Source organism: Lactuca serriola, chromosome 3, assembly GCF_051521515.1.
Source record: "Lactuca serriola cultivar US96UC23 chromosome 3, Lser_US96UC23_V15, whole genome shotgun sequence".
In the NCBI taxonomy this organism is placed as follows: Eukaryota; Viridiplantae; Streptophyta; class Magnoliopsida; order Asterales; family Asteraceae; genus Lactuca; species Lactuca serriola.
Genome location: NC_136410.1, coordinates 291,238,206 through 291,251,024, shown reverse-complemented (window position 1 = coordinate 291,251,024; position 12,819 = coordinate 291,238,206). Strand labels below are relative to the sequence as shown.

Genomic DNA, 12,819 nt, shown 5'->3' with positions numbered 1-12,819 from the left:
ACTCTTATATATATATATATATATATATATATATATATATATATATATATATATATATATATATATATCATTTAATGAAATCTAATAGGATTCATGGGAAAATATAGATTGTAACACTTTGTTTAAACATTTGAAAAAAAATCCAAGAAACTAGTCATTTAGTGTTCTTAAAAGACTTTCTTGAATTTATAGAGAATAAGTCATGAGTTTTCTCTTTTCCCTCATGAAACGATGTGAGATGAATTGTTTATGCGACTTTTGTTTTTCACACATCTCACTTCAAATGGAAGTTTGAAATGTAAGATGGAGCAAGACATATAAAAGGAAGGATGATAAACCTTTCAACGAACGCCATTTTAGCTCTTTACTCGAAAATAAAGAAATTTGTGAATAAAGCCTTAGTCATTGGAAATTTTAAACTTTTAACTATAATTAGCACGTATAAGATTAGTATAGGTTCCAAAATATCAGAAGTTCTATAAAAGTATTATATGACTCACAAGCAAGCTGTATACCTCAAAGTGCTTGAATTTAACTAAGTCTTTGTTGGTTTTTGCATATTGAGTGGCTGTGCATAAACTTGATAACAATGATGATAACGTTTTCCACCAATACCATTTTAACTCTTTATAACAAACAAAGAAATAAACAAATAAAAGGGCTAATGCCATAAAAACCCTTAAGTTTGCAGGATTTTGTTGAATTTGTCCAAAGTTCGATTATATATCTGTTTTTGTCTCAAACTTGCATTAAATTGTTTGTTTCTACCATTTAATCGATTTCCCTTTAATTAGCCGGTAATCACCTACTTATCTAGAACATACGAGGCATTTTATCCCTTTAATTAGACCGATATCTCCATCTCCATTTGATCCTTTAGACCCCCCACAGTTAGTCACGCAAAATTCTTCCTTCTCCAACGGTAAAATGACAACTTCTTCTACAAGATCAAGCCTCAATGGTGCTTCAATAAGGAGGAACAAGAAGGTAATCACATGTGACTGTAGTGATGTTGTAACGCTTGGTTTCCGGTATGAATTTATTTTTCCAAGTTATTTATGTTTTGTCTTTCGGACACAACGTGTTGGAGCCTCAACACGGCGTGTCTAGATGTCTTTAGCCGCCGAGTTTAATAAGCCCACACAGCGTGTTGAGGTGCCTCAACACGGCGTGTTGGCATCTGGGAAGGAAACCTTAATTTTTAGGGTGTTGCACCATATTTTAAGGCCTTAACTCCCCTTGACCAGCCTCCTTACCAGCCTCCCTTGTTATCTAAAACCCTAAATCGATTTTTGTGCTTTCTTGGTGGTGTTCTTGAAGTTTTGAGTGGATTCTTGTGGATTTTGTGCTCATTTGAAGGAGCTTTAAAGTTTGAAGGTGCCTAGCTTGGAAGGAAGGTCTTGGATCCAGAATCTCACCACTTGTGGCAGTTTCCTTGAGGTATCAAGTTTGAACCTTGATTTATGGATGTTTAGATCTCCTTATTCCATGCTTTGGTCCTTTTGGGTGGTTGGAGGAGTTTAGTCATTTGAGGACTTTTCATTTTAGATCTGAGGTTGTCTTGGCCTTCTTATGCTTAAAATTGCAAGCTTTGTGTGAGGAATTGGTCCCATTCATGCATTAAGCTCTTCTTTAAGCTTTAGAGCTTCTTTTAGGCATGCATAAACGTAAAGTTGACAACTTTACGTGGTTTTCTAGCTCAAGGAGGTCAGATCTGTGTTTTGGGGCTTGGACTCATGAGTTAAGTGCTTATTGGATTAAGACTTGTGCTAGTAAGCCTTAGGGTTTGAAGTTTGGACCCTTTTTGGTGGTACCTATGGGTAAAGTTCAAAACTTTACCCTTATAAGTCTCTATTGAGTTCGGATATGAGATTGCGAACTCTTGGTGTCGAAGGAAACGACTTAATATATTAAGTTGTTAGGGGTCGAGTAAACACGACGTGTTTTCAAGGAAACACAGCGTGTTGGATGGGATTTTTCCACCTGTAGCAATAAAGGGAAAACACGGCGTGGTTAAATGGAAACACGGTGTGTTGGGTCAACATGGGTCGTTGACCTTGCCTTTGGACTTTTGTCTCTGGCCAAGTTTGACCTTTAAGGGGTGTTGAGGTGTTTTGAGTTGTATCTAAGGAATTGTTTCTGTTTAGGGGTTGGATAGAGCTGATTTTTGGAGCCAGGACATATTCAGCTATCGTTCAGCTTTCGATGTGAGTTTTCCTCACTGGGTTTAGCGGGTCAAAGGCACCAATGCTAGCCCATGTTTATGTTATGTTAGTATGCTAGCTGTCTGTGCGACTCTTGCATGTATTGTGTGTTTATATGCTTATCGGGCTAGGGCTCGATGACCATTTGTATGCTATGTATCATTGTGATTATTGCATGTGTATGTGATTAACTGATATATGTTATGTGTATGCTGAGCGGGGCCCTATCTATTACCGAGCGGGGCCAGATGTTGGGTGGGGCCCAATATATGTTTATTGTATGTTTGGTATGTGGTACTTTGGGGAAATCACTAGGATTTGTGCTTACGATTTTTAGTTTGTGCTTCAGGTACTTCCGGTTCCAAGGGGAAGAGCTCGGGTTGACTGCATTGCACACAACATATGTACTCTGTTTATGGTACATACTCTGATTTTGATGATGTTTGACATATTTATTCTATTGGGATGTATTAACAATGTTCTGGAATACTGTTTTTACTTAAATCAAAAATGAAAGTTTTCGCTCATAACTTTTAGATGTTTCAGATGTTTATGGTATATCAGTCTCACGAACCCCTGATAACCTGAGACAATTTTTTTTGGCATCTCTACTAATGGTTGTTAGCACTTCACCCTTCACCCGCCTCTTTAGAAAGCACCCATCAAGCCCAATTACTCTCCTTCACCCTCTTTTCCAGCTAATAATTAATGCTTTGAAACAAATGTTAAACCTATGAAAATAATTCTTTCCATTTGGATTGGTTTGTTATACCAACTTGACATGTGGACCCTGGGTTTGATCTTAACAATTCAAGGGCATAATCCCATATCCTTGCATAATTCTTAGTGAGTTTACAATATATCAGATCTTTGGCCCATTTCTTTGCCTTTTTAACTTGTCTTATACCACACACCTATACCTTTGTCTGATGCCATCAATCACTTCCCTAAGTTTCATCTTTGGCTTCTTTGCAATTTCAGTCACATAATATCTTCCAATCCATTCATGGGAAACAATGGATCCAAACTTAAACCATCTAGAACATTTATGGTTATCATTCATAGCTTTGATCCGAAAATATATTTTTGTGTACATCCACGTAGCATAAAGTATGAAAAGGCATTTACTCTCCTCCTTTCTTTTGCTACATCTAGCTATATTTCTTTTACTATCACATTTTCAAAGTATATTCTATAACCATGTGACACTGCATAATTTGTGACACAAAACTTCAGCTGTGCATGGGATTCAAAGATGTTACCAAGCTTTGGTACCATCTTGTCTCACCTAATAGTTGGGCCATGAATACTATATTTGTTTTTCAATAACTCCTCTTCATCTTCATCACTCTGCTAATCAGTAGCATGGTACAATTGTGCTTTGATTTCATCCGCCATACTAGAATTTCATAGGTTTTCATCGCTTAATAGAACATTTAGGAAGATATCCTTACATTTATCAAGTGAGGTCACAAATTCTTCCTCTGGTTTGTGGTCCATGTAAATGTCATGGAGCTCACACTCCATTTCATTCAAGCCAGAAATGGCTCACGAATTCCAGCAAAGGGGTCGGTGTACCCTTCGTCCGATGAAGCCATTACACCCTCCTGTATAAACACAATAAGTTTAAGAACCCATTGCAAGAAATGTTGAGTGTAAACACAAAAAGATCATGATCTGTAAAAACCTTACCTTTTGTAGAGCAATTTTGCTCTAATATTCTCCAAGAAAACCCTCTTTTGTAAAGTTTTTCTCTGTATACAAAATTTCAATCGACGACATGCAAAAAGGTGAAAAGTGATCGTGATATAGAGGGAGGATGCGACAGTTTCACCTCCCTAACGAATCTGGGGTTTTCTCCCAAACGACATTAAATGCCACGTATGTTCCAACTAAGCAGGTGGTTATCGATTAATTGAAGGGAAACTGGTTAAATGGTAGAAACGAACAATTTAATTCAAGTTTGAGGCAAAAACAGACATAAAATCAAACTTTGGGCAAATCCGATAAAATCTTGCAAACTTGAGGGTTTTTATGACATTATCCCTAAATAAAATTATAGATATTATAAATATAAAATTTTAAAATGCAATTAACCAGTACGTATCAGTTCCAAAATATCACAATTTCTACAAACTCCGCTTGAGCTTTATGCCAATTCCAATGGACCTTTGAAATACCATTTTAAATGTCATTTTCATTCCAACAAACTTTCAAATATAACACCATTTTTGTGTTGGCTTGTTTTTAATACCAAATATAAAGGCAGAAAAGAAGGTCTATACAAATTACCATTTGTGGTTGAAGAAGCTCTTATAGTACTAAAATTAACTTAAATCTCTTAGGCTTTGCAAATGGACTCAACTCGGTTATCATGTTATCGTAGGTTGGCCAAATGAACAAGTTCTTTTTACATGGTTATGTTATGTGTGATTAGATCTTATCTATTTGAAAAATAATATTAAAAAAACTCCAAGCAGTAGCCTACTGAAAAATCTATATTGCAATTTAGTTATTTTCAACAATATCTTTACCACACAATTAATATATTTTAGTTCATGATCTAGTTACATATGGCTACTTTTAATATATTTTAGTTCATGATCCAGTTACACAATTAATATCCGCGCAACGTACTTGCATATGGCTACATTTAATATATTTTAGTTCATGATCCAGTTACATGGAAACTACAAATAAGGCTAGAGGGTGTGGCCGCGGTCTGGGACCGCGGTTTGTGCCACCTGGACCGTGCACACCGCCCCCAGACTGCGATCTTGTGCGGTTTTGGCCGCACTGCGGCTGGAGAGTACCACGTCACGTGATTGGTTGGTGTAATATTTGACTGTTGAATGCTTTTGCGGTTTTTTTTTGTTCCTTTTGCATTTCTTTCCTATATATACATATACACTTCATTTGTTTTTAACAATAATACAACCTCTTCTCTCTCAATCTTTTTTTAAAAAAATCATCAGTCTCTTTCAAATAATGTCATCTTCTTCATCTTCTGAAGAATTTCAAACTATTTTTGATGCCGCTGTTGCGTGTGCTCAAATGGCGGAACAAACATACGATGCTTTATGCAATAACGCAGCTGCAAGTTCTCAACGGAGAACACGAATATATATTTACAGAAATCGTGAAGAAGCCAACCAACGTTTGGTGCAAGACTATTTTCAAGAGAATGCTATTTATCAAGGGTATTATTTTTGTAGGCGCTTCAGAATGTTCAAAGGTTTATACGAACGTATAGTTGAAGATGTAACGAGGGAGTACAATTTTTCTCAACTACGCTACGATGCTAGAAGTACTCCCGGTTTCACTCCCTTACAAAAATGCATGGCCGCACTTCGTCAGTTAGCATATGACATTCCGCCTGATGCGTTAGACGAAAGTTTTAGGATGTCTGCTACTCTGCTAGGATCGCACGAGACAGTCTCCACTTTTTCTGCCAAACTGTGATTCAGTTTTATGGTCCAAAATATTTACGTAAGCCTACACGTAATGACATCTTGCAATTGTAAGCTCATCATGCTAGTGTGCATGGGTTTCCTGGAATGATAGAAAGCTTAGATTGTCTCCATTGGGCATGGGAAAATTGCCCTACGTCATATCATGGGCAATTTACCCGAGGTGATCATGGTCACCCAACGGTCATACTTGAAGCAGTTGCATCACAAGATTTGTGGATTTGACATGCTTTTTTTGGTTCTCCTGGTTCGATTAACGACATTAACGTTCTTAATCGTTCACCTATATTTAACAACATTTACGATGGATCCGTACCAGATTCTTCTTTTGAAGTGTGTGGAATGCCATATAAGTATGATTATTATCTGGTCGATGGAATCTATCCTGAATATGTTGTGTTTGTTAAGTCGTTTACGTGTCCACATGGTTCTAGACGAAAAAAATTCAAGAGAGTTCAAGAAAGAGCTAGGAAGGATGTTGAGCATGCTTTTGGAGCTCTGAAGAAACGGTGGCTCATACTGAAAAAACCAACAGTTCATTTAGGCGAGGAAAAACTTCAAGAAATCATGTATACATGTCTCATATTGCATAACATGATTATTGAAGACGAAGGAAGAGCGATATGTGCGTTTGACGAGGAAGAAACCATACCAGAGACACAACCAATAAAAATTGGTGGCGAAGAGTATATGAACAGGAGAGTAGAGATACGTTGCACTGAAGCATTTCACAATCTTCGCAATGACTTGGTGGAACACATTTACGGGGTTCAAAACATTAACCTTAATTTCTATCCATCGGATGACTCAGAAGACGAGTTCTCAAATAACGATTTTATGTAGTTTGCTTTACTTATTTTATTTGTGTTTTTTAAGTTTTTAGAATTATTTTAATGCCATGTGTTTGTGTGTGTCTTTTTTTTTTTTTTTTTTTTTTTTTTTGCAGTGTAATGTTTTTCGAATTTTTAATGTAATGTTCTTTTTTATAATTTTCAAGTAATAAAAAATTATGTTTTTTATTAAAAAATAAGTTTTAATTAAAATAGCTAAAAAAATAGAAAATAAAAGTGTGACATCGCTCCCTTGGTGTGGCAAGAAACAACACTTGTGTGGTAAAAAATGACGTGACGCTTATGTGGCGGTTGAGGGAGTGCGGTTTCGGTGACACCACTCCCTCCGGCCTAAAAACAAAAGTTATTTTTTTCCTAACTTTATTTTCTTAAATGTGTATAGAAAATATGCGTTCGAGTTATATGTGAATAATAGAAAAGAGTATCTATAAATCAAAAGGGCCGATTTGATAACATAATTTTTTCAACTTGTTTATTTTGTCACCTTAATTAAGTTGGACACATGAAATTCTTAACCAAAAATCTGAAACGAGATAGATTTCTATTATGATTCCATTTTCTACAAAAGAAAAAAAAAAGAATAGCAAAATGACCTTAATACAAAACAACACTAGTTGAAACACAAAGGTCAAACGTCCAATTCAGTTAACAAACTAGAAACATACACATTTTTGTCCAACATTTGACCAAATTATTGAAAACCCACAAAAGGGTTCGATACAAAGACAACTTAAAACACTACAAACACAGAGTTACAAAGTCATTACATAGAGATTGTGGTGGCATCACTACTACTGCTGTTAGTTGCACCATTTGGATCACGTCCATCATCATCATCATCATCATCATCATCATCACTATTGCTAGACTCATTTGATTGATTTCCAGAACTACCCTTTTGTACATAACTTGCCCCAACAGAAAACGAAAGACTGGTGTTGGAATTTTGGTAATTTTGGACCTTTTTAACCCCACGATGCATGTGTTGTGCACAGTATTTTTGCCCCTGGAGTGTAATTTTGGTGCACCTCCAGTTTTTCCCATCTGTTCTTCTACATCTTGCAGATTCAGGTACTACAACAAGATTATGGTTATTAGGATTGTTTCTTGAGTTGCCAGAATGTTGAGCTACAAAAAAGAAAGTGTCTTTGTGATTAAATATAATTGTATTTGTATCAATATTTATCTCGAATAAAACAGGGATATATAATTTCGATTTGTTATAGTTTGTGAAGTTAAGAGTCACTTCTTAATCGGTATCAGTTATAGAGAAAAGGGTAAAATGGTCATTTCCTTGTATCCAGAGAGTTTGTTGAATCTAAAATAAGATAACAGTCTAAAATTACCCAAGTGACAACCGGATAAACTAAGTTTAAAAATATTTGAGTAAATCAATAGGATGCAGTGTGAGAAATTCCCTTCAAAATTCCCAAACTGCCCTCTAACAGAAAAGATGCTAATTGGTGTCATTGTTTCATATTATTATTGATAAAGACTGAATCTAGTGTTATATTTTATTTATAACGAGTCAAACAGAAAGACCTACAACGTTTACTCCCTACATTTGTCCCCTTTGTCATCATAGGGGCATTTTAGTCATTTATGATTTTTCACAATTCATAAGAGTAGTAGAGTAAACAGTTTCAAGACATACATACCATTATCATTTTGAAGAACACTTTTCGGGGAGAAGCTAAATTCAAGAGGCACCCGAGCATCATCTTCCCTACTCCTTTTCTTGATTTTGAAGCTATTATTACGATTCTTGATACAAACACTTTTATCCTTTCTAGCATCACTTTTTGTAAGATTAATGGTGGATTTCAGGGGCGAAACGGTAATTTTAGCGGTTGATTTTGACATATGATCTTCCACAGGCTTTCTTGAACGTAAGCAGCCTCTGTGTATGTGGCGCTCACAGTATTTCTGATCAGGAAGCACCGCTAGTCGGCACCTCCATTTTTTCCCATCGGTTCTTCTACACCTCCCTGGTTCTAGATCCATCTATTAAAAAAATAATGGATTTATTATAGCATTTTACTTTCATTTCTTCATATTACAATATTATAGAAAGAAATGAAAGTAGAACCCACAAAAACATTTGAACAGAACCTCAATATAGTGAAAGCAAAATCTAAAGAACAGACTTAAACTCTGCCTCAATTTTCATTATGGAAAATCAAAATTGAACAAAGAATCACAAGTACAAGCAACAAAACAAAGCATAAACTTTATAGAAAAATACGCCATCTAACTAAAACCCCACATGAAATGAAATTCCAAGCTGTAGTTCAAGATTTCAATACAAAATCCAAAATTGGAGAGAGGAGAGAGGAGTGTAAGCATTAAAAAGCGTAGAATCTTACAAAAACACACAACCAATCCAAAATTCCAACTGAAATTCCGATCGAGAGTTCAAAAACCAAATTGTAGAAGTAGAATCGAACGGAATGGAAAACCTGGTCAATGGTTGTGAAGAACCAGCGTCAATCCCAAGAGAGAACTCAATCCACGATGACTTATCCTTAGCGGAACCAACCTTATGCACAAAGTGGTGAAAAAAGTATGTAAATTACTAAAAAACAGATGAAATTGAGTAATTGAGTGTGAAGTAGAGGAAGAAAGAACCTGAATGAGCTTTTAGCAACATGTTTCACATAGGGTTCTTGGGAGAACACTTCATCATTAGCATCGAAGTGAGAAAAATGAGAAGATGGACGGACAGATTGCGATTGCAGACAATTGGATGTTGCCATTAGAGAGGGGGTTGTCAGAGCCTTTGCTGACGCTGGTTGCAGAGTTTCAGCCTTCAACAGGAACAACAATGGCATATAGCATGCCCACGCGCGCGTGAGAATCATGTTCTTAGTTGGCGCGTCTACTTTAATTCAATGTAGCATGAGTAGATTACAGGTTTGGTCCTTGTAGCTCTCTCCATTGTACACTTTTAGTCCAACTTTTTAAAATATATGGCTTTTCTATGTGGTTTGTAGATCTTGCATTGGAGGGGTTTAGACTATTAAATCTAGGGCGTTCAAAAATGTATGAATCCGAAAACCTGATTCAGAAAATCCAAAATGCGACTTGAAATTATCTGAAATTTGGATATCTGATTTTTCGAGCTGGATACGGATTCGAATAGTGTTTTATATATTTTCGGGTATTTCGGATATCCAATATCCATAAAATATGATTTTTATTATTTTATACTATGTTGTCTACCATTTATAGATTACGAGCTCTTGATCCTCTCATTTGATTGTTAGATTTTCGTTTATTTTTACTATGACAAATACCTAATATCACAACTTTAGAACCTTTTCTGTCAATGCATTTCTAAATCATACACACATTAAGAACATTATACACACAATAAGAACATTAAGAACATTAAGAGACGACATAATATATCAATATTTTTTCTTTCATTTAAACCATATTAATTCTATTTCTATTGAATTGATACTATTATATTTATTTTGATGTGGAGCATTTTAATTAATAGATCTTTAATCTACTAATGTTTTTTTTCTTAATTCTTAATGATCAATTGCTTCTCAGTGACAAGTCTAGAACAAGAAACAATATGCTTTCCTACTTAACAGAAACCGATAAAAATAAAATAATCAATATTACTTGTATCGGGTCAAATCGTATATCTTAAAAAACCGAACCGATTAGTTCAAAAGGTTAAACCAAATACTGATCAGACCACCAATTCAAAAACTTTAAAACATCAATTTCCATTAAATAGGAAGAAACGTCTTGTTTAGTGAAAAGTCGGTTGAACCGAGAGGTTATATCGGTAAAAAAACTTATTTTTTAAATATATAATTTTTTTCAACTTAAACTTGGTCTTGATATTGCTAGTAGACCAATTCATTCAATGTTTGTAAACAAATGCTAACCTGTATGTACACCATTTTCTGCTTAACACTAATGACTACTAATGCTAAAATCACTTACTTTATATAAGAATATATATTAAAAAGTATTTACTTGTTGTGTTGATGTGGTATGCCTTCGAAAGTAGATCCTAAATTTTTTTTCAAGGTAGGTCTTAAATATTGAAATTTTAGGTGGGTCATGTGACCCGCCTTGGATGTTATTAGCCCCACCTCTGTTGCTTTTTGTGTTTTGAATTAAAGCTTAACGGTTTTCATTAGTTTGAATTGAGTTTTATCACGTAGATTATCAATCGTTCGATACGATAATACTTATTGGTTAACATTGGTTATTTAACTTAACTATCACGGCTAGCGACAAAAAATATTTAATTTTGGATATCTGATTCTAGTATTTGTATTTGTATCTAAAAATTCGGATACCCGAATTTTAGATATTTGAAATTCCGGATACTGATTCGGTTACAAAATCTAGTATCTGGAATTTCATATATTTAAAATTCGGATATCCAAATTATTTGATGTTCGATTTTGAACACCCCTAGTTAAATCTAACAACTATGTTGTTAGTTCTTTTAATATGCATATTTTGTCCTTTTAATTTTCTTTTCATATTTTTTTAATCAATTTTATTTATTTTTTAGATTGTCCATCACCACCAACCACCATCTCCTCTGTAACATCCAAAAATGTCAATAGAAATTTTAGAATGAATTATACGAATGGTCCCTATGGTTTAGGATAACTTACGTGTTAGGTCTCTAACTCTTTTTTTAACTCGGACGGTTCCTAATATACATTTTTGTTAAATGTTTGGTCCCTCCCAAACATAAAAATATTATTTTGCGCTTTATTATTTTTTAATTTAATTTATTTGTATTCATCTATTTATATTATTATTAATATAAGAACCTACATCTGCTTCCCATTTTCATCACCCACATTTTTTGGTTCACCCACACCTTCTGTTGGAATACTGTCTAAGGCTGCAACTATATTAAGCAAGTATTTGACCCGGTTGTGCATGGTCCTTTTGGGTTGCCTTCACCATAGCAACTTGATAGGATGATTTATTAAGAGAGAGTAAATATTATTAGTATATTATGAGAATAATATAAAGAATAATATATTGTTATTTGATTAATATAAGTCATAGAATTAATTGGAATTAATTTGGTGACTTAAAGAGATTAATTAAATAAGAGGGTATAAACTGTCAATTGTTTGATAGTTAAACTTTACACTGTAAATTCATATAGATATGGATTGGACGGATTCTAGAAGCTAAGGATTGCTTCAAATCGTCCAAGAGTTATCTAAGGAATGGATTTGGATAGCCTTAAGAGAAGATTATCCAATTAGGGTTTAGGTTGTAACCCTTAAGGAGTCTACAAGTATAAATAGACCCTATGGCATAAGGAAATCGGCACTTCACCTAAGGTAGAGAAGCCCTGGCCGATTTCCTCCCCTCTCCTCTCTCCCAAATCATCCTCCTTGCTATTTGGTGTTTGTAAGCCATTAGAGGAGTGACAATTGCGACTCTAGAAGCTCCAAGACAACAAGATCAACAAGGAATCCAAAGGTATGATTCTAGATCTGTTTTAACATTGTTCTTATTCCTAAATAGTCATTAGAAGTCTTGGATTCAAAGCATGTTTAATTAGAAAGCCTAGATCCAAGCATTAGGGTTTTGCATGCGCACATAGGAAAGTTCTTATGGCTAAAACCCATCAATGGTATCAGAGCCTAGCTTGGTTTTCATTAAATCGTTGCTTAATTGTCTGAATCTAAACTGCAAAATTCGATTTTTGTGTTTCTGAGTCATGGACTCGGCGAGTTCCAAAGTGGACTCGGCGAGTTGGCTTGACTCGAGCGAGTCCCTTTGTGCACTCGGCGAGTCCAAGCGTCAGGAATGGCCAGATTCGGGATTTCTTCATGATTATCTTATTAGATAAACCCTAATCCGATTTTTTGATATATATGACTATAATCTTGATCTAATTAAAGATATTTATCAACTAATAAAATATTTAATTTCCTTATATGATAATTAATTAATTATTTTGATTATTTTGGTAATTATATTGAAAGAAATCTTGAATAAATCAAATATAGATAATTAGGAAATTAATTGTTAATTAAAATTATTTGTTATTTGATCCTCCATGTTTTAAATGTTTAGAACTTGTCCTCAAGTTTTGAAATTTATATTTTGTGATTAAAAGTTTTAATTTAGACAATTTAAATTTCAAACCCTAGATTTTAAAATGTTTAAAATACAACCCTATACTAATATAATATTACAAGATTAATATATATATATATATATATATATATATATATATATATATATATATATATATATATATATATATATATATATGTATAA

The 12,819-nt window shown here is 34.3% G+C and overlaps 2 protein-coding genes across 4 annotated transcripts; one reads left to right on the top strand and one right to left on the bottom strand.

Annotated features, from left to right (window-relative positions):
• Positions 1 to 6,016: 6,016 nt before the first annotated feature.
• On the top strand, positions 6,017 to 6,648 carry LOC145096294 (uncharacterized). The gene is made up of 2 exons (XM_079034041.1): positions 6,017 to 6,513; positions 6,621 to 6,648. The coding sequence occupies exons 1-2, from the start codon at positions 6,017 to 6,019 to the stop codon at positions 6,646 to 6,648; spliced, it is 525 nt and encodes a 174-aa protein (XP_078890167.1).
• Positions 6,649 to 7,139: 491 nt separating this feature from the next.
• On the bottom strand, positions 7,140 to 9,333 carry GRF9 (growth-regulating factor 9). 3 transcript variants are annotated; one of them, XM_079032341.1, is made up of 4 exons: positions 9,154 to 9,333; positions 8,985 to 9,064; positions 8,184 to 8,529; positions 7,140 to 7,599 (listed from the first exon to the last, which is right to left on the bottom strand). In XM_079032341.1, exons 3-4 carry the CDS (start codon positions 8,527 to 8,529, stop codon positions 7,289 to 7,291), a joined length of 657 nt encoding a protein of 218 aa, XP_078888467.1. In that variant the 5' UTR covers positions 8,985 to 9,064; positions 9,154 to 9,333; the 3' UTR covers positions 7,140 to 7,288. The 3 variants fall into 3 exon arrangements, with proteins under 3 accessions (XP_078888467.1, XP_078888466.1, XP_078888465.1); XM_079032340.1 differs by having other exon boundaries at positions 7,140 to 7,653; positions 8,892 to 9,064; positions 9,154 to 9,332; XM_079032339.1 differs by having other exon boundaries at positions 7,140 to 7,653; positions 9,154 to 9,332.
• Between the last annotated feature and the right edge of the window lie 3,486 nt (positions 9,334 to 12,819).

Coding starts and splice junctions, on each gene's coding strand:
- LOC145096294 (XM_079034041.1), top strand. CDS start 6,017: ATGCCATATAAGTATGATTATTATCTGGTCGATGGAATCTATCCTGAA. Junction 6,514..6,620: donor TTCTCAAATAACGATTTTAT/GTAGTTTGCTTT, acceptor TTTTTTTTGCAG/TGTAATGTTTTTCGAATTTT.
- GRF9 (XM_079032340.1), bottom strand. CDS start 8,529: ATGGATCTAGAACCAGGGAGGTGTAGAAGAACCGATGGGAAAAAATGG. Junction 7,654..8,183: donor TGTTCTTCAAAATGATAATG/GTATGTATGTCT, acceptor TCTTTTTTGTAG/CTCAACATTCTGGCAACTCA.